At 41.5% G+C, this 21,734-nt stretch overlaps 1 protein-coding gene across 1 annotated transcript; it reads left to right on the top strand.

The window, feature by feature from the left end:
* Window positions 1-5,499: 5,499 nt before the first annotated feature.
* Window positions 5,500-20,198, top strand: gpr37b (G protein-coupled receptor 37b). Its single transcript, XM_026147924.1, has 2 exons — window positions 5,500-7,272; window positions 18,770-20,198. The coding sequence occupies exons 1-2, from the start codon at window positions 6,211-6,213 to the stop codon at window positions 19,586-19,588; spliced, it is 1,881 nt and encodes a 626-aa protein (XP_026003709.1). The 5' UTR covers window positions 5,500-6,210; the 3' UTR covers window positions 19,589-20,198.
* Window positions 20,199-21,734: the final 1,536 nt, after the last annotated feature.

Raw genomic sequence — 21,734 nt, 5'->3', positions numbered from 1 at the left:
GAATGAGACTAAGCTTAAAGCACAATAATGACTTTAGTGAAAAGCTCTCGAAACAACAGCCTATCGAGTTATGCTCTAATCAGCATGATAAAAGCCTTACCTTGCTCAAGAGCAAATCACGATTCAGAGGAGCAGAAACATAAGTATGCAAAGTCAAATGTTGTTAAAAAGCAATTTCCTTGAATGGCACTCCACCCTCCTACAGCTTGAGTTCATAAAGATAATTTCACAGCAGTGTGGTTTTACATATTAAAGCTAAAGACTTCTAGCCTAATAAAGTCTTCCAACATCTTACTGACTCACTGAGCTGCTCATTTAGAACAATGGCTCTTCCAAAGTGCTCTACACAGAAGTGGAGGTGTAACTTATTCAGATTAGTATGTAAGTATGGAACCTGTTTACACTCTCCTTCACTCTAATCAAACCAAATCAAACTAAATGCTTCTATAATTCATTGGAGGGTCAATGCACTGTGGGATTTGTCCATGTGTTCTACTTTTTACATTTGTATGTGAGTGGATTTTGTAATTAACTCCATGAAATCTTCATGGCCCTCGCATGTTCGTCTGACTGACTTCATGCCCTACTAAACTCCAGACTCCCCTCTGTGCATGAGTGCATGGCTCCCGCTGCTAATGTGCGCACTGAAGCCTTCATTTGTATTTCATGTGTGTACAGGCACGCTGTGTGCCCTTTAATGTCCCTCTGCGTCTGAACCATTGATCGTTTCCATGCATGACTACATCTGTGAGAGAACCTCTCGTCTTTATCTCCACCCACACACGGCATCTTGCGGAGTCTCCGTGGACCTGCACAGCAGATATGAAGCGTTGCTTTCCAGCTTATTAAAATAGTTGTGACGTTGTGGTGTTCTCAAGGTCGCGCACACTGCTTAATTTGAAGTATTTAACTCGTGAAGCCTGACAGATGCTGAGCATTTACTGTGTTATTAACTTTGTGCACATTTTAACTGAAAACGCTTCAATTAATCCTAATAAACCCATGTGTTAAAAAGCGAATAAGAAATCCTGTCCTCCTCTTCACTGCATGTCTTTGAGCAAACAGCATTACTCCCAGCTGATTTAATACAGTATCATATTTGACTCACTTTTGCTACACGGATTATTAAACAACCAAAACTTTTTTTTTTATAAATCCAACTCAATGTCAAATGAGGACTCTGGCATCAGCAACTCAAGTGATCAATCCTGAGCATTCTACCCCCCGAGTGAAACTTGGACGAGTGTGCGATTATGTGTGCGTGCATGCTCCCCTGGATGGAATTGGCTCCACTCACCTATTTGATGTAGAAGGTCACCTGCTAGAGTCTGCTGTGTTTGCCAATTTGCTTTCCACTCTCTCAGATCCTCTCGAAAACAACATATGTTTTTTGGGGAAAACACAAACAGAGAGTAAGCATGACTGTAGATATGTAAATATTCAGAACCATATGCTTGTTTGGGAACTGGACAACACCGGCTCCGAAAAAAGTTGGGAAGCTGTGTAAAATGTAAATAAAAAACAGGATGCAATGATTTGCAAACCTCATCAATCCATATTTTATTCACAATAGAAAGGAGAAAACATATCGAAGGAAAAAGGGAAAAATAAGGCCAAATTAGTTGGGACTGCAATCACTGTATTGTGTTTTTATTTTAATTTTACACACCATCTTAACTTTTTTGGGGGGATAGTACATTTGCATACACTTTCTTATCTAAAATCTCTAAATGTGCCATTTATTTCCATGCTTACATATGTGCGTGTACTCATGTGAGCATTCTTAAGTTTGCCCATGTGTTCTGCATCTTTCTCTTTTCCTACAAGGCTGCAATATGCAGTCAGTGTCTGCAGCAGGGTGAGTCCATTAACAGTACTTAGGGTACTTGAGACATAATAGGCTCATTTCATTTAGCTCTAAAGGCTCTTGAATTATTGACTGAGCTACTGGACATGCTTAATGAAAGGTCATGCTTTTGTGCATGTGTTTGTTTATCAGGGTGTATTTACTTGCCATAGCCGCATAACCCTCAATATTCTGTGACAGACATTTTTTTAAATCAGAAATTGTGATCAAACCCTGAATATAAAAGATGGACGTAGCCAGCATGACGTCACACATTGGTTTGTCAGCTCCCCTTCTGAAGCCTTAGATATGAGCCATCAGCATCTTTGAAACAAAAAGCAAGAAAAAAAAGCATGATTGTGATTGAGAAATTAAGGAAACCATACTGTAGAAGCTAGTCATTTATCTTCTAATTAAATATGGGCGTAATTTACAACATAAACGTTATGCTGCAATAAATAAGATATGTACAGTATGTAGTGACCATGAACTCATTAGGTAAATGATTACTGAAGTAAACTTTTTTGTTTTCATTGATTTTCAAGGTTCAAGGTTCAAGGTTCTTTATTTGTCACATGCATAGTTATACAAGTATAACACACAGTGAAATGTAGCCTGACACGCTCCTCGACATGTGCAAAAATGGGGGGGGGGGGGGGGGGGTGTAGAGGAAGAACATTATATATATATACAGACATATAGTATATACACTGGGTGAATGTGCAGTAGTAGCAGCAAGCAGGTGAATTCTGTACATTAATATGAATAGACATCTGACTATTTTACAGGATAGACAATATAAACATATTTAAAATTAAAGGAATTGAAATGTACATTGTGCCTTGGTTTAGAGTGTCTGGAAGAGAGTCCTGTCTCAGTCAATTATAGATGATGTGAGAGGGCGGGTGTGTGTGTTTAGGGCCCGGGTGGCTTGGGGATAGAAGCTCCTCTTGAGTCTCTCTGTCCTTGCCCGGATGATGTGGAACCTTCTACCAGATTGCAGAAGTTGGAACAGTTTGTTGCCAGGATGGGACGGGTCCTTCAGTATCTGCGCTGCTCTAGTCCGGCATCTCCTGGTGAAGGTGTCCTGAAGCGGGGGGAGAGCAATCCTGCAGCAGCGTTCTGCTGTACGGATCACTCTCTGGAGAGCTTTTTGGTCCTTCACACAGCTGTTCCCAAACCACGATGTCATGTTCTGTGTGAGGATGCTCTCCACAGCGCCTGTATAGAAAATCCTGAGGATCTTTGGAGAGACCCTGAACTTCCTCAGTTGTCGTAGGTGATACAGGCGCTGCCTAGCCTTTTTGGTCTGGACCTGAATGTGGGCAGCCCATGTCAGGTCTGAGGAGATGTGGACACCAAGATACTTGAAGGACTGCACCCTCTCCACTGGAGCTCCATTGATGATAATGGGCTTGTAGTCTCTGTGCTGACCCCTTCTGAAGTCCACCACCAGCTCCTTGGTCTTGCTGACGTTCAGCTGGAGGTGGTTGTCCTGGCAACACGATGCCAGATTCTTCACTTCATCCATGTAGGCCGCCTCATCGTTGTTGGAGATGGCACCCAACACCACTGTGTCGTCAGCAAACTTCACAATGGTGTTGGAGCTATGGGTGGCCACACAGTCTGAAGTGTAGAGGGAGTAGAGCAGTGGCGAGAGGACACATCCCTGAGGTGCTCCTGTGTTGATGGTGATGCTGTTGGAGAAGCACCTGCCCACCCTCACCACCTGAGTTCTGCCAGTGAGGAAGTCCAACACCCATGCACACAGACGGCTGTTAAGTCCCAGATCCCTCAGCTTTGTGAACAGTCTGCAGGGCACTATTGTGTTAAACGCTGAACTGTAATCAACAAACAGCATTCTCACATAGTTACCCTGTTTCTTGTCCACGTGGCTGAGAGTGGTGTGTAGGACGTGGGCGATGGCATCCTCTGTGGATCTGTTGGATCTGTAGGCGAACTGCAGCGGATCTGTGGTGTCTGGGATGGCGGAGGAGATGATGTTCTTTTATCCATTTATCCATTTAACTAGTGGAGTCGCCCCCTGTTTGCCATCAGAAAGATTCCTACTTTTGCCTTTTTTGGTTTGGTTTCAATCAACAACACTGTTATATGACCACAAACATTTCAGATTACTATAAAAACAGGTATTTTCTCGTTATCATTTGAAAGGTTTATCCGTTAGCCTATTTTTAATTATTTAAACTGGGTTTCCATTACTTGCAACACCTTGCTAATTATTAGAGATGGGTGGGGGGAATTTAATTCAAATATCGTTAGTATCGATACCAGAGTTGGTATCGGTATCACATCGATACTAGTTTGATAGGTTTAATACTTTATTTCAATCCTCAAAGATCAGTATGCAGCTTACTTAACTGTGTTAAATAAACGACTTTTTGGAAATGAAAAAATATACTGCAAACAGATTTATAGCCTTTTAATAGCCATTAATATATTTACATTTATTTATAACCATTGAAACAACAGCACTGGCCCAAAGTGATTTAGAGACAGACACATTCACATTCCAACGCTCCACCAAATCAATTTCAAAATACAGGAAAAGATGAAAGGTGTGTTTTGTTGTATGACTAATTATTGCAGAAATTCAAAAGCGATTTAGTTGTCATTAAAATGTGTTCAGAATTTGCAAACTAATGATGATCCTTTGAAATCATGAGGTATTGGTATAGCACAAGTATACTAAGGGGTTTTCCCTACATTTTCTATGTATTTTCTCCCAAAAATGATGCTGCAGAAGCATACTGCAGCTCATAATACACTGATTTTGGAGTCACTGCTCTTTATACCTGTTATGGTCACAATAGCAGTTTAAGTAGTTAACTCAAAATGAAGAAATTGCTAGAGAAGACAGACATATAAGAACAGTCAAGTCGAAGTGGAATTAGAGTGCATTAACATAACAAGTGGGCTCAAGAAATGTTCCATTAATTAACACTGCAATCCACGAGGGAAACGTTTCCTCTCGGTTAAGCCACTTCTTACAATATCCGAGTGTTTGGAGTGCTTCTTAAAGCTTCTGAGTAAAGCTTAGGGTCAGAGTCAAATATCATTTTAAAGGTATATTGAATGATTTGTGGTACAGTCGTAAAACAAGTGGCAATCAATGTTTACTGTATATATTGTCCACAGTGATCCGTTCAGGCTTTAGATGAAAGTGAAGTTTGCAGCCCGGTGCACTGAAATTGTGAAGGTTGAATCCGAATGACCCAACGGGCCAAGGTGGAGAGGTGACGATACTGACTGTGAGAGCTGCTTTTAACGGGTAGCAACTTTTACAAGTGAAATTATTTAAAGCATGAATCATTAATCTTCATAAAGTAGTAGGCCTAGTCTGAAAGTGTTTCTTTTTTAACATAACTAAAAAATGCCTCGGGGAGGCGCTTCAGATAAATTGAGCTGGGCGGATCAAATCAAGATATCTTAGATGAAAGGGATTTTTCTCTAAAAGTTGCTTTTCTTCTTGAAATAAGTATAGATATTTTACCCAGCGGCAATTTGCTTCCTATTTGAGTCTAAACAAATTAGACTGGAAGGCATCTACTTAAATGTGCGTTGATATCACAGCGCCGCCTATGCGTAAAAATTAAAAACTGGGAAATATATTTATTAGCACGTCTTGTCGGGCGTGGCAGGCTTCTCTGCCGGGGGGTTGCTGTAACCGTAGCCTGCTCCGGGGCTGCTAGATGCTCTATGATGGATGGAGAGTGACAGATCGGGGTTAGCCGCCAGGGGAGTGCATTTTTCTTCCAGCGCACGGTCCTACCCAAGGAGAAAGCGAAGAAGGAAAGATACTGGACGCAAAGGAGGAAAGGAAGAGATACAGAGAGAGAAGAGACCGATTTCTACCCCTCCTCTTTCCTTCTCTCTCTCTTCTCTACTCCCGTGCATCACAGCCTGGTGGGCTTTACCCGGACTGCACCGCATTGACGCTGCTGCTGCTGCCGACCCAACCCAATGAATTAACATCATTCACATACTCGCAGAGGATCTGGGTTTTCGCACAGCTAGAAACTGGATGCTGTGCTGATTTGTGCGTGCATATGCAACAATTCCCTCTCTCTGGATCCGGACACTGACTCGCTGTCCTGCTAATGCCAAGACTTTGAAAACGAGGAGGAGGGGGCGTTTTGGAGATTATTGCAGCTGCAGTGCAAATAGTGCAGAAGAAGACAGTGGGATACTTTCAAGTTTGCAGAGCGAATGTAACCCTGTGCTATTTATTGTACGGTTTCCAACATGGGTGTTGACTAAAAAGAAGATTATCCCCCGAGCTCCATAGAGGTGTGATGATCATGCACTCGTGAAGATTTAAACTGCGCTCAGTAATTTCCTGGATCATGCAGATTCTGCCGCCTAGGACGTTATTCGTGTTACTGGCCCATATACATGTATTGCTATCTTTGAGAAATAATGGAGGAGTTCGGATTAAAGATGAGAGCAACAGCAGCGCGTACTCTGGCAAGACTTTCCAGGGGTCTCTCCGGGAGAGTCATCAAAACAAAGCCCGGGACCGTGCGCTCTTGCCCGAGTACGCCACAGGTGCGTCTTCGGCAGAGCTGCAGGCACAGCGGGCAATTATCAGAGGGACCCTTAACTCCACTCACCCCTGGAAGAGGGTAATTGCAGAAGAAATTCGGCGAAATGGACACAGCAAACGCGACTACAATAGGACTCTGACACCCGTGGAGGATCCCAACGCCGTCTCACATTGGGACTCGACGCGCCACCATAATAGGAGGATAAAGTTGAATGGCGGGTTTAGTAGTACGGGGACGCCAGCAGGTGGACACTACAATGCGGCTAAGCCATCTTCAATGGGTTGGGGAGACGGAGGAGGGGGACCCGAGGAGGGCGAGAGGCACAAGAGAGGCACAAAAGATGAACAGAAGAAAGCGTGGAAGAGGGGGAGAAACCGGTTGAACAAAAGCTCTGTAGTTTTGGCTCAACCTCACGCGTCACCGTGGGAACCCATGCCCAAACCGGTGGCCCTCACCTCCACCGAACTGCCCTTTGACCTCTTCACCAGGAGGAGTGAGTTTTTCACTTTCCGAGAGGAGAACCCCTGGGACGCCACGCCGATCACCCCTCCCAGCTCGCAGGATTTCGAGAACGAGATCAAGAACCCCTTTTACCCAGTGACGAGTGAGACTTACGGCGCTTACGCGATCACGTGCGTCTCCGGGGTCATTTTCCTGGTGGGCATAGCGGGAAACATTGCCATCCTGTGCATCGTGTGCCAGAACTACTACATGAAGAGTATCTCCAACTCTCTGCTGGCAAATTTAGCTGTGTGGGATTTTGTGCTCATCTTCTTCTGCCTGCCCATGGTGGTGTTCCACGAACTGACGAAGTCATGGCTGCTGGGAGAATTTGCCTGCAAAGTGGTGCCCTATGTGGAGGTAATTCTGCCCAGCTTTCATTTGTGTCTTTTTTCTGCTTTAGATTTCTCACATGCGTAGGTGAAATGTTTTGAATTGATCACTTCAGTGATATCAGATGATGAAGGGGCTCAGTCAATGTCATTTAGGTGTCATGCTCTTCGTTGCCTGCCTATATAGAGATTTAATTTAAGAGTTTGGTTTCACTTTCAAAGCACTGACAGACCTGAAAGTACACACAGTCACAGGATGACACCTCACCCAATAACAAGGCAATCTGTTTGGCACTTGTGCACCTGCTGCAACTAGACAGGAATCTCACTTAGCCCTGGAGGCATCAAACACACAAACAAGCACAGATACGCACCAGCATGTTTGACAGCCACTCGCTATCTGCCATTTACTTTGGCTCATAAACCGCTGCTTTCATCATACATACACCTGAGGAAGGCATTGCACACGCACATATACTCAGTCAGCCTCTTTCCTTGCCTTTTTTGTACCCTCCCCTTCCCACGCACCAGCATTCATAAGCAGTAGTAGTATGCTGATACCTTTCCTTTGTGTTTTTACTGCAATTACACCAGTGTCAGATTCACCCACAAGCGCAATGTCTTTTGTGTAAAACAGGGGATTCCAGCTCAGGCACAGCTTAAGCTTGCTTTGAATGGCTGTTGGCATGACCCGCCTCAAGTGAACATGAAGGGGGGAGGTTACATATGTGTTTAAAGATGCTTGATTTGAAGACGGAGAAATTGTGGGCAACCCGTCTGAGTCATGACTATGTAAGAATTATTTTGTTTGCAGCCAAAGGTAGAAAGAAAGATAAGAGTAAATGTCAGATTGTGTAACCGGGCAAGAAGCCAGAGTCAGTGATCAGAATTTAACTTCAACTCCTCCCTCCAGATGCTACAGAGCCTGCAAACAGGAAGAGCTGTTATCTAATAATATCTTACCAGCCATACAGCAAAAACCTGTTGAGATGTTAAAGATACCTATGCCTGATGTATAATCTACACTAGGGGTTTGGTTGAAAGGCCATCTGTTCAGGCCATTGAAACGGTGTCCCTTTATGTCTAAATTTGGTTTAAAAGTGAAGGTCACTCTTTTTCAACAACTACAAACTCCTCACATAATTGGCAGATTTAAACCTAGACCTAGTCCCCTTTGCTTCCTAAACTTTCACTTTTAAACAAAAAATAAGCCCTAAGAAGATAAATTTTCACCTTTTACATTTAAACCAAATGTATAGATAGAGGGGTCGCCTTTTTAAAGTGGTCAGATTTAGCCCAGGAAGATATGTTCATGGGCTTGTGGTGCATGTCGGGTATTGGTATTGGTGAATCTTATATTAGCTTTCTGAAGAGTTTCCGTTGCTTTCATGAAGTTTCCATGCAACTGTAATTAAGGGTGTTGAGACAGAGCTGAGGGCCAATTTCTAGGGCAATGCTCGAGTGTACAATGGGCTTCTAAATCAAAGACCAGTCGGTGCTTTTTCTTCATTTTAGCTCAATTGTCAGCTTATGGTCACATATGCTCACTGGCTATTATTTGTTCAGTGAAGTTATAAAGGTAAAGGTCCACTCACACTTTCCTAGAGTCTGACTGATGGAATTTTTAAAGCTGATACCGATATTTGGTGATTTAAAAAATCCGATATTTTGATATATCAGCTGGTATTTTGTTTTTTTATATTCAGACACACAAACATAAGCAGATTTTTTAAAGTCCTTTATAAGATAATATGATAATGGAGTTTAAAAAAACCTGTGAGTCTGCAGAGTGCTCCTTGGTGGAAAAATTTGTAATTTCAACACTCAAAACATAATACCATATTGTAAATACTATTATATATTTTTTTTATTTACTGTGCTAAGTGCCTTCTTTTTACTTTATATTTTATACTTTTACTACGTTTACTATGGTTATTATGTTACTGTGCTGCTTCTTGTTTTATTGCTGCTGGCCTCTGTGAACTACCAAACAAATTTCGTTGTATAACTACAATGACAATAAAGTTCTTTATCTTTATCTTATCTCATCTATAATAATAAATGCCGATACCAGTATATATCAGCAAAAGGCTAATATAGGCTGATGTATCGGTCAGGCTCTGCACTTTACTAGGCCTACATTTTTTGCAGAAGCTGCAAAAAAATGATCAATAATAAGTAGAGATTATATTTAGCATTGCATACTTACTCTTTAGTGTATAATAACATCCTCATATTTAATATCAGTCCACTGTGCACCGTGTTGCAAACACCTTGTGACTGCATATGTTTTAATTATTGGGGGATCAAAGAGAAACAGGCCCCCTACCTGTGTTATTGCATATGAGCTTCCCAGGGACCACGGGATAATATTTAATAACCTGACTAACACATATCCACCGCACAGACCAAATGGTTATTTTTAATACAGAATATGTTGTTGTGAAGTAGCTGTACACACCTGTCTCCATGTCTTAATTGCTTCATTTCAAGATGTGTTTTAATATACATATGTATCAGGACATGTGCACAGGGCGCTGTCTGTGTTCCGTGTGTGTATTTGTGCATGCATGTATCAAACAGGCTGTGAGTAATGCAGCCCAGGGCTCAATCTTTCCCTGTGGAACATTCAGCGAAACACACACACTCACCCTATGGAGTGACTTCTTTCTTCACTTAACCCAAATTGAGTCACAGGGGATATTATCATTTGAAATAAGGACACAGTCTCAGTCACACTTAGCCTGCATAAATACACAACACAGACAGACACAGAACCCCATTCAGGTATGTATTCAAATCAGGAGATTCTATAGATAATGCATGAGTGTCTGTGCAAAGAGAGCAGCTTCCCGTGGAGCTGCTTTAAGTAAATCTTGTTTTATTCAGTGCTTAGTCGAGTGTGGAATTTCTAAACCTCAAAGAGAAAGCAATTTTGGTGTGAGATGTGAGCAAACACGGAGGGAAATACTGCACAAAATAAAAATGTGAGCCAGTCTGCCAGCCCACATCATTTCAGATACAGTGCCTGTTCACACCGCACACTGCCCCTCTTGGCAGTAAGGGGACAGAGCCCCCAAAAAAGGCAAAACTAATGGACAATAATTGGGTCTTTGCACCTGGCAGTTTATTAGAATAAGACCTGAAACTAGAGTAAAATAACAAATAAATGGAGCAGTAAGCATTGTATAAGCCAGAAGGAAAAAGAAGTCATTTGTCAAGGTTGATTTAAAGCTATGCTTTTGTAAAAGAGTGATTTATATACATCTTATTAACCCCAATTAAAGAAATGCTTGTAAATCATTACAGAAAAAGGCATCTGAGATATTACAATGTCACAGAAACATTGATTGAATGTCCATCTTTTTCTGATAATATTGTGTTACTTTTTAGCATTAGGCACATGGTTTGATGGACAAAATTCAACCAAAATGCAAAATCCTACTAACTGGATCTCACACAAAATTTGTACACTTATATTTAAGCAGTCATGCAAGTATTGTACAACTGAACCCATATGCAACAGCCTAATGACTTCTCCCATTAGTAGACAGATAGATGATTGGTAAACATCATCATGGGATATACATCTCCCTAAAGATGCATTGTAATTAGTGTGATACTGGCAATCTCAATACTAGTGTAGCCATATAGCATCTGCTTAGAGCCATTAGAACCTGAACTGATTATATTTGCTATGTACAACTTGTGCTTTTATTTACTATATACATTTCTAAGTGTTTTTATGTGAGAACTTTGAGTGTGACAACAGTAACAGGACTTTAGCTCATAAAAAAAAGAATCCTTTATGATCCGTCTGTTTATTGCCTGTCTCTACTGCCGTTCATCCAACCTGTTTTCAGTCTTTCATATTTTGACCAAAACTGATTCTCTGACTATCATGAATTTCCTAACTTTTGGGATACATTAAGTATGTTCTAGCTTATCTAATTCATTGAAAGTTCCTTCTTTCTAACTCTAAGCAGAGTATATAAAAATCTATAAGGCCAATATCATCCTTCAGTTTAGGCTTAGTTTAGTTTGTGCCTTGTGTATTTGGCCTTGTTGGTATTTTCTGTAGTCGGGGCTTCAACAGGCAGACATAGACCGTTGAAGAGGCTGGAGGAAAAGAGAGTGCAAGAGAAAGCTTGAGTATGAGGAGAGAGTGAACAGGGCTGCACGGACCCACCGAGGGCCACAATGCACAGTGTCGAAATTGGCGATAATGGCAGGACATACATCAGCTTGACATATACACACTCACCGTGCACAGACTGAGCCGCAGACCCTCAGGAAACTGAATTAGAATTTGGTCTGCTCTTTATGTCTGCTGTATGAAGTACAGTAGTGGAATATAGGAAGGAATATAAAGTCAGTTGCAATTATGATTTTCTTTCTAAAGAAAGAATCCAAAATGATAGCCTTGCTAATGAAATCAAAAATATTTATCTTCATTTACCATACCGTTATGTTTCGATCTTTAGAGGTCTACCAGAGGTCATGAAATAGGAATGTCTTACTATTTACAGTTATATGTGTCCAAGCCTATGTCGGTTTAAAATCTAGGTAACCATCTAGCCTGTAGACACACACACACACACACATTCACAAAGTCAGTAGGGTGTGGTGTTTCGCCATATGGGTGGAATGGCCTTCTCCCTACTGATCACTGCCTGCGGCTGTTCTCCCCCCTCTCCTCTTCGCATCAGCTATCTGTGATTAGAAACAAGCCTTGGGACATGCACACTCACATACACTTAGAGACAGAATGAATATTACATTAATATAAACTGAAATGCAGATGTACACTTACAACGCGTAGACACTGACAAACACAAATTAAGTACACAAACACAAACTAGATCTCGCGCCCTTTGCATTCTCAGCCTGTCAGGCATGCGAGTAATTGTTAATTGGAGTATACGTATTTGAATTATTCAGAGTATGTGATTAGAAGCTCTTCATTATGCATAATGGTGAGTCCATTCAGCCAGCTCTTTGTCCATGGATGAGTAGATTTGGTGTTTTGTATGTTCAGACAAGTTCAAATAACAGCATGAAGCAAAGATCGGGGTTGCCGTTGGACGCAGTTGCCTAAATTGGTAATTACTCATGTAAATGAAATATTCATTGGGTGATTATCATTATGAATTATGTGGAGTGAAAACAAGCAGCATATCAGCTTTACATCAACATAGAATAGGTCAGCACAAAATCAGGCTTCATAGAAGAGAATAGAACATGAAAGCTGTTCTGTTTTGTATTGCTTTCAGTGTAACACTTCCAGGCAGGAATCAATGACCTGGAACAGGACTTTTCCAGTCGCCACTGTAGAATGAGAGCATTCTTTTTTTTCTTTTTTTTTTGCGTCCAGGGTAAATCTGCCACACGTCAGGATATAATTCAATGAAAGAGAAATTTATTGTCTGGAAGAAACAGACAGAAAAAAAAAAAGAAAGCAATGACATAGATCACTGTTGCTCTTAATGTAATTAAAAAAAATACAAAGCAGCCCATTAAGTACTCATTCCCGTTCTTTGTGCATGTGTAATGCACAATGTAGTGTATTGCACATACACACTTTTTATATATTTGTTTCCGAAGCTTTTGAACACATGTTCTTTCATCACAAGAGCAAAATCGTGTAAGCCACAACTACTGAGCAACGTCATCCACAGACGACAGCTTTGGAAACATAAATGGACCACATGTTTTTTTGTTGTTGTTGTTTTAATAAACCATTGGAAGTATGTTTTTTTATTCTGTTTTTAAAGATTACTTTATTGAAACTGAGATTACCAGTACCAGTCATACAGTCTGTAGGAAATGGCAGTAGAGGGCATTGGAGGATGGGCTGCTGTCCTCCTTAATGCAGGGCCTTTTACATCAAATTAATGCCTTATTTTTCCACGCTAATGTGCTATTATTCAAAACATGTCTCTGCAACAACCTGAAATGCCATTGCAATATTCAGTGATAATTGGCAAAATGAACTGCTCCTTCTCCACCACTCTATTTTACATAAGAGTGAGATACACAGCATAGTGTATTGGAAAAAACATAACGTGCTAATTGCTCGCTACTTTTAAAAGGATGACTTAAACACAGTACGAAATAATTATCTTTGTTAATATTTCCTCTTTTTTTCTAAATGAAGAAGTGACTAGTTACTTGTCTTTTTCAGCACAGTTAGCTTGTTTTAACATCAACTCTATAGCAGAACACCACTGAGTAGCAGCTTGAGAGCTCCAGCAGAGCCTTACTGCCTCAGCTGACTACGGCAGCCTGCAGCACCCAATGTGCCGCTGAACTCCATTTACCCAAGATGGATTTCAACATGAATAGTGGACTCCTGCAGCATTCTCAGTGCTGAATATCATGGATGATGTTTGAATTTCTGTTGATATAACTTCTACCCTTAATAAAGAATAAGTAGACGTCCAGCCTTTAGTTGCACTATATGGACAGAAGTGCTGGAACATCTGCAAGTTAAATCTACAGTAGCTACTCTGTTGAAACCGTAAAGTTTTCAGTGCACACTTTTATCATTCTTGATGAATCCTGATGATTTATTGTCGTCACCCCACCGGGCAGCTGGGGAGTGGCGTGACAGCACGGCCACACTGGTCCTGACAGACTAGGCAGTCATTAGAACAGCTTTGTAAATAATCTACTAATATGTAGTGTGTTGAATCCTATCAAAGACAAAAGAACTCATAAAACCAATATTTTGTTTTTGCTATTATATTTATTGCATTTCCTCCTCCAAACTGTGTTACCCCTTTGGTTTGAGAGGCTAGCAACACATTACCTGGTAACAGTAGCGTCACCGGCCTCTGCCTGTGTGTTTACAATGATTTTGTCAAGTTAGGGCTAGTTAGGTTTTTTCCTATAATTCAGTTCAGTTCAGTTTTATTTGTATATCGCCAGATCACAACAACAGTCAAGGCACTATAGTCCAAAGACGTGCATATTAGATGAAGTGATGATTCTACATTAGCATTACATTAGTGTGCCTGAATGATTGTCTCTCTCTTTTTATGTGCCCCGTGATAGGGTACACCCAACGCAAGTTACCAGTCTGTCTGCCAAAGTCAGCTGGGATAGCTTTCAGTCACCTATAACTTAAGAAAATGGATGGACTCACGGAAGATAACAGAAAATAAGCAATAGATATTTAACAGCAGAAGCTGTTTTTGTTTTGCTAGCATGAGCAGGTCCACAAGGTTGGATTTTGTCTGCTATTACCCTCCATATACATCAACCATATAGAAAGATAATTTCAAAAATTCAGCATAAACATGGGCATGAGCAGAGGACCTGCCTTCTAACCCTGATCTATCCACTGTCTCTGTTGCTCATGCAGCCCACCTGATGGATGGTTGCTGTCATTGGCAGGGTCTCTCTGGTTAGAGTTATGGTCTTCTGGAGCCTGCACTGGGTCACACACTCCTGTAAGAGAAAAGCAATGCAGGTGGAATAACCCTTTGGCTCATTACTACCAGACTGGTTGTCTATGTGTGTGGTTGTGTTTGCGCATTGTTGTGTTTCGACATTAGCCCATTCATCACTTGATAACACCCATTACCCTCTGACAGTGGCTGTAGTCACAGTATGGCCCCAAATGCTCCACCAGTCCTTGTTAAGAGCCAATTAATAACTTGAGCCTTTGTACCACCAGCTCACAAGACCTTTAATCAGCAACTTAATGGGCCGTTATTAAAAAACAGCACCAGGGGAAAATGTCTTTCTCACCTGCTGTGCAGATGGACTGCCAGAATTTTAAAAACACGTGTTGTAGATGAAAGGCCTTTTCATGGCTTTGTTTTTTGTTTTTTTTTCTGAGCTCTTGAAGTCCAAGGTTGAGAAGCAATTCGTCATATAAAGTGGAAAAACTGCATTGACCTCTTTTGCAAATTGTCTAGATTAGATTAGATTAGATAGAACTTTATTAATCCCTCGGGTGGGTTCCTCTGGGAAATTCGATAAAATCAGGTCTATCATCAGGTGGTAACAGGTGGTTTTGATATTATTTGATATTTGGTATTATTTGGTAGTTAGGGGTTCCAATCACAGAACTAAAGGGAATCATAAAGTCAATTTTTGTTTCTATTATTAAATACAGTTGTGGTCAGAAGTCTACATACTCCCATCATGTGCATTAAAATGCTAATTTGGGGCTTTTAATAATTTCTTTGAACTGCTCTTTTCCAGGGTGAAGATGGTTCAGCATGCATCTTTAATGACTTACACAATAAGAACAGAATGTATAAGTTTGAATTTATTTTGGATTTTCTCCTGGATTTTTCTCTAATCCGCACAGGGCAAAAGTATACAGATGTGTGGTTCATTCTCATGGGAATACCCAACTCTGTGCAAGTTTTCTAGCTGATATGAACTTGAAGAATTTGGAAGTAGTCGTCCTTTATCATTCCATCCACTTTGTGCAATGTACCAGTACCACTGGCAGCAAAACAGCGCTACCACCACCGTGCTTAACAATTTGTACAGTGTTTTGAGGACTGAATGCCTCATCTTTACTCCTCCAAACAAACCTTTTCTCATTGTGACCAAACAGCTTGTTGTTCTCAATTGACTGTAAAGCTTTTCTCCAGACAGCATTTGGCTTGTTTGTTTGAGCAGCTGCAAATTTTTGTCGAGCTTGAAGGTGTCAGTTTTGGAGTAGGGGCTTCTTTCTTGCTTGGCACCCTCTTAGTCCATGACCATGTACAACTCACTTCACTATGGACAGTGACGCTGGTGTTCCAGCAGTTTCCAGGTTATGGTTCCTGGGTTGTTCCTGATTATCCTAAATTTTGTCTCATTTGAGGTCGACGGTTTGTGCAAAGTGGTTAAACATCTGTAACTTGTACTTGCTTACAATTGTTTGAACTATAATCTTGGAATCTCCAATTATTTATAAATGTATCTAAGAAACTTTTTCAACTTGTGATTTGTCCTTCTTAGATCTTTATTGAGTTCCTCTGCTTGACTGATACTCGGTATCGGAAAGAAAAGAAAAAAAAAATAACTATGATTCTAAAAATCTCAAGCTATTCCTTTAGAAAGAGACAGGAGGTATAAAATCAATAGGAGTGTACATATATTATTTATTTGGGTTTTTTTTATTTCAGAGCATTACTGTTGCAGGATTTCTGTCCCTGAAGCTAACAGACCTGTTGTCTTGCCTGCAGGTAAACTGAACATGACAAGGTCAATGCTGCTGGTTGGGATAAATGCCACATTAACATTGTTAATCATTCTGAGGATGTCGTGGGTTATTTCTTTCTTTCTGTCACTCAGTGAGTTAGACTCACTGACGTGTTTCTCTGCTATTGTTCAGCTCTCATTCTCTCTCTTTCCCTTTCATTCTCTGACTCCCTCTTTACTTTCCATTCCTCTTCTGCCTCTGTTTCTCATTCTCTCATTTGCATTTCCCCCCTTCCACAAACACACTGACAGCTTCACCCCCCTAAACCCTCCACCCCCACCCGCCCTGAAAGAATAAAGTTACGTTGAAACCAAGCACACCATTGTTTTTCTTGTCACATTACCAATAAGTTTGAAGTGTCACATGGCCCTCTTCCTATTGAAAAAACAAAAGTTGTATCCAAGATGGCCAACTTCTAAATGGCCATCATGGTCACCACCCATCTTGAGGAGTTTGCCCCCTCACATATACTAATGTGCTACAAACAGGACTTTAATATCACCAACCATTCCCATTTTATTACGGTGTATCCATATAAATGGCCCACCCTGTACATCAAACATCGTGTTTTATGCCTAACATGCATCCCTGCATAGTATGTACACTCAAGAGTGCAGTAGGGCAATAGCAGAATGCAATTTCAGTAAGTGGCATCCACAGTGACGCATGAATCAAACGAGCAGAGTCGCTCTGTGCCTGTACTGCAGCAACATTTGAAGGGTGTGCTTTTTTTTTTTTTGCATTTTGTTCATGCTGTAGATGAACAGCATGGGGCTGTCAAATCCTGCTTAAATTTCACTGCTATAACAGCTCCAGACTGACGCTCGTCTCTATTACAAGAAGCAGACAGTTGTGCTGTATAAAAACTTGCAGGACTAAGTGTAAGATGACATCTGCCAAGTGTGCTCAAAATTTGACAAACCAAACCAACTAATGGATTAATCGGTTCAGAGTTTGACAAGAAATCATACACAAGATGCTCTAAAAGGAACACGTCTTTCACTACATCCTAAATACACTCAGAAACAAACCAGTGGCAGTTGCAATATTTTGGCACAACAAGTAATAAAACCCCCAGCTCCCAAATGCAGTCACATTCATCACAGCTACTGTTCAGAAAGCATACACCTCCCTCATGGTTATGACCCTTTATGAGCCTGCTTAGACCTCCATGTGTATCAGGGTCAGCGTGTGTGCGTGTTCCTGTTTGAACATCTATATCTATCCAGGAAATATGTGTTTAGAACATTAAAGTCAGCTCAAAGGGGCCATCTGGGAAGCTGGCTGTTATAATTAAATTGGATATGAAGGGGCAGGAGTGGAAGCAGTGTTGTATGAGGAAGGACAGAGGGTCAGGGGATGTTAAGGCTGCACATGCTCCAGCTGCAGAGGACCATTTTGCAGGGTCCACACTGTGCCAAAACGATGGCTAATCCAACAGATGCTTTCAGGTGTTGGCGAAATTTGACAATTCTCATATCTAAAAGGCAGACGTAGTGCCAAATAATTAGCTGTTGTGTGCAGATTTTGAATGAGAAATGAACAGGAAAGCATAATATTTTTGGAAGTTTGCTAATTAGATTGTTATTAAACACTAGGTGTAAAGATTCTTTTGAACGAGTGACTCCAGCAACAACAGCTTTTTTCGAAATCCTCCCTTGATATGTAGGTGTGGTGTCTAACTGTCTGCTTTCAGTTCACACACACACACGCATCAAGGGATACTACAGTGTTAATCACAGCTTAGAGCCTTCCACTGTGCCTCTGCTGCCCCACTGCATGTAATTGTGCCACTGTCAGGTGTACCTAACAGCCGGTACCATTACACTTTGTCCTGCTGTCTTTCTATTGGTGGCGGCTGATTTTTCAGCTGGTGAAAGTTGATGTGTTTGTGTGCGATGCAGAGAAACACATTTGTTTACTCTACACGAAGCAGCCCTTCTTCAAGATTCTGAAATATAATTTCTCCATTTAAGATAATTTAGTATCTTTTCTTTGTTATGCTCGATAGCCTGGCAGCCGGGAGTATAACTTTGCAGAGTGTCACAGGCGAATTAGAATTGAAAACAGATAAGCCCATCCGCCTGTTGAAATGACTTTAGATAATCACTTGTGTAAGGCCAGTGTTAGCACAAGCTCTTTTATCCTAATTTCCCCCTCATGCATTCTGTGCTGATGCACAATTTCAAGATATGAGCAACGCTCCTGAGGCAATGCATTTTAGTCAGCTAAGGCCTCTGGATATACGCAGTGTTACGTGTCATGTTAATTTCTGAATAATGTTTAAAGGGCTTCTCTTTGTCTGTTTGCTCAGGTGGCCTCCCTGGGTGTGACCACCTTCACCCTGTGTGCTCTGTGCATCGACCGCTTCCGTGCAGCCACCAATGTCCAGATGTACTACGAGATGATAGAGAACTGCACATCTACTACTGCCAAGCTAGCCGTCATCTGGATCGGCGCCCTCCTCTTGGCACTCCCGGAACTCCTCATTCGACAGCTTGTGGCAGAGGACACGGGAATCCCAGATGAGCCCCCTGTGGAACGCTGCATTATCAGGATATCCACTTCACTGCCTGACATGCTCTATGTGCTGGGCCTGACGTACGAGGGTGCTCGGCTGTGGTGGTGCTTTGGCTGCTACTTTTGTCTCCCCACTCTCTTTACAATCGGGTGCTCATTAGTGACGGCGCGCAAGATTCGGCATGCAGAACAGGCCAGCGTGCGCAGCAACAAGAAGCAGATCCGGTTAGAGAGCCAGATGAACTGCACAGTCGTCGCGTTGGCGATCGTCTACGGCGCGTGCGTGGTGCCTGAGAACATCTGCAACATAGTTTCTGCCTACATGGCGGCCGGAGTTCCTGAGCATACCATGTCCGTGCTCCATCTCCTCTCCCAGCTGCTGCTCTTTTGTCGGGCCGCCGTGACGCCGGCACTGCTGCTCCTCTTGTGTCGTCCGCTAGGCAGGGCATTCCTGGACTGCTGCTGTTGCTGCTGCTGCTGTAACCACGCCCCCTCCTCAGCCACAGCGAGTGACGACAATGAACACGAGTGCACTACTGAGCTGGAGCTGTCGCCGTTCAGCACCATCCGCAGGGAGCTGAGTAACTACACACCTGCTGGGTCCAACTGCTAGACTGACATTACCATCAGGGAAGGTGATGTCACTAGCCTGATATCTGCCTGTGGCTAGTATTTCTCAAGACTCGGCTAGGAGAGATTTGCCTTACCTAGTCCACTTACATCTCTAAATGGGTGCATGAAGGAAGTTGGGTGCTCTAAATATGTTCATCCTGTTATTCAAGATCATCAACTTTACAATATTTGTATAACTGTTTTTCCAGGACATTTAAGAAAAGGCAAAGTTGTCTTTCCACTCTTGCCATGGGGTGCTTCTAAAATTTGGTCAGTACTTATTTTTAGCAGTCCTGCCTGAAACCTTTAAGACTTACTCACTCCCCTTTTGTAGGCCCTGTTTAGCTAAATGTTTTGGGACAGTTGTAATGACCTCCTAACCAGTTGAGGCCTGGTTCTTCACAAGTTAAAGAAATAATCTAATTTGGAGTATTTACACTGTAAATACGTCACAACAAGTAGGGTCTTTCAGTTGTTTGTGATAACAAATGTGGATTTGGCAACCACGAAACAAAAACACGTCCAAGAAAATAATCAATGCTAATCACCTCCCAAATATGTCATAAGATAAGATAAGATAAGATAACCTTTATTAGTCCCACACGTGGGAAATTTGTTTTGTCACAGCAGGAAGTGGACAGTGCAAAAGTTATGAGGCAAAAATTAGAATACAATAAGAATAAATACAGTACACAACTGTACAGTCATAGTTGAAATTATAGAGAATTAGCTAATTACTCATGAAGTGCACCTTGTATAGTAACTCAGACACAACATCTAAGCAGTATCACCTAAACATGTAGGCTCACACTGCCCATAAGAAGTACAGCTAAGTTTACAACCTACATCAGGTGTCAGTTTATGCTTCGTGTAATGGTGCACATATGGGAACAAGGCTTATGATAATTAAACTAGGAAAGGCCATCTCAGCAGTAATGGTAGTTTGCGAAAGGAAAACACAGGGAGGAGGTTTCACTGGAGAATCCAAATGTACACAGCCACACTTACATTGTATATTGAAAAATATCCGCTTGACTCGAGCGAAGCTGGGCTGGTCTCAGAGTACAACAAACACGGACGTGTGGGAGTGGACTAATTGAAATCAAATTAGCGTTGCATGAAGTGGAATGGGATTGAATGAAACAATGCAGACTGAATTGAATACGAATAGACCGGAAATTAATGGAACGTAACACCGTGAAATGTAACTGAAAGGGACGGACTCGGCACGAAGTGGACTGAGATAGAAGTATCTGCACTACACTGTTGTATGATGTTACGCCTTACACGTTGGGCTGTATATATACTGTACACTTTCTTTGGTGCTCTTATGATGAATGCGCTGTAAACAACAGATCCATAGGTTCGACTTAGAATCACAAGAAATTTAGCTGCATACTTTGTTTCAGGTCAAGAAGACGGATTACAGTTACCTGGGACTCTTGAATAATGTAAAAGATGAACAAAATCAACAAAGAGTATCACCGAGCTGCTACATTCAGTTACTACCTTTATTCAGAGTGACACAACTAAGAATATAGTGGCACTTTCTTTTACAGTGTAGCCCTTACTGGTGTTTACAGATGAATCAAAATATTAGTTACTTAACACTGTACAGTTCGGTAGATACAATAAATAACTAGTGCACACATTTTATCATTGTTGTTTTATAACACATAACTAATTATGTAAGATATTAAAAAAGGCAATAATTTTCTGTCAATAATTCAATACTTAAACCATATAACACCATATTATTTTAAAAAAAAAATAAGTGAAACATTGTAAATACTAGGGAACTGTTGTTGAAGCAAGTATACATTTGCACCAACAACTACAAAGGTCATAGTAAATACAAAGCAGCTCTTATTTTTGTTATTTATCCATCCATCCATCTTCATCCGCTTTATCCAGGGCCGGGTCGCGGGGTCAGCAGCCTAAGCAGAGAAGCCCAGACCTCCCTCTCCCCAGCCATCTCCTCCAGCTTATCCGGGGGAACACCAAGGAGTTCCCAGGCCAGCCGAGAAATATAATCTCTCCAGCGTGTCCTGGGTCTGCCCCGGGGCCTTTTGTTATTTATTTACAGGTTATTTATTTACTATTTCTGAACTGTAAAACAAAGTGCTACTATTAACCCTATGGCAGGA

The sequence above is a fragment of the Astatotilapia calliptera genome, chromosome 17 (assembly GCF_900246225.1).
Source record: "Astatotilapia calliptera chromosome 17, fAstCal1.2, whole genome shotgun sequence".
Classification (NCBI taxonomy): domain Eukaryota; kingdom Metazoa; phylum Chordata; class Actinopteri; order Cichliformes; family Cichlidae; genus Astatotilapia; species Astatotilapia calliptera.
Note: the sequence above shows the minus strand (reverse complement) of the source record. Positions and strands in the feature narration are given on the sequence as shown.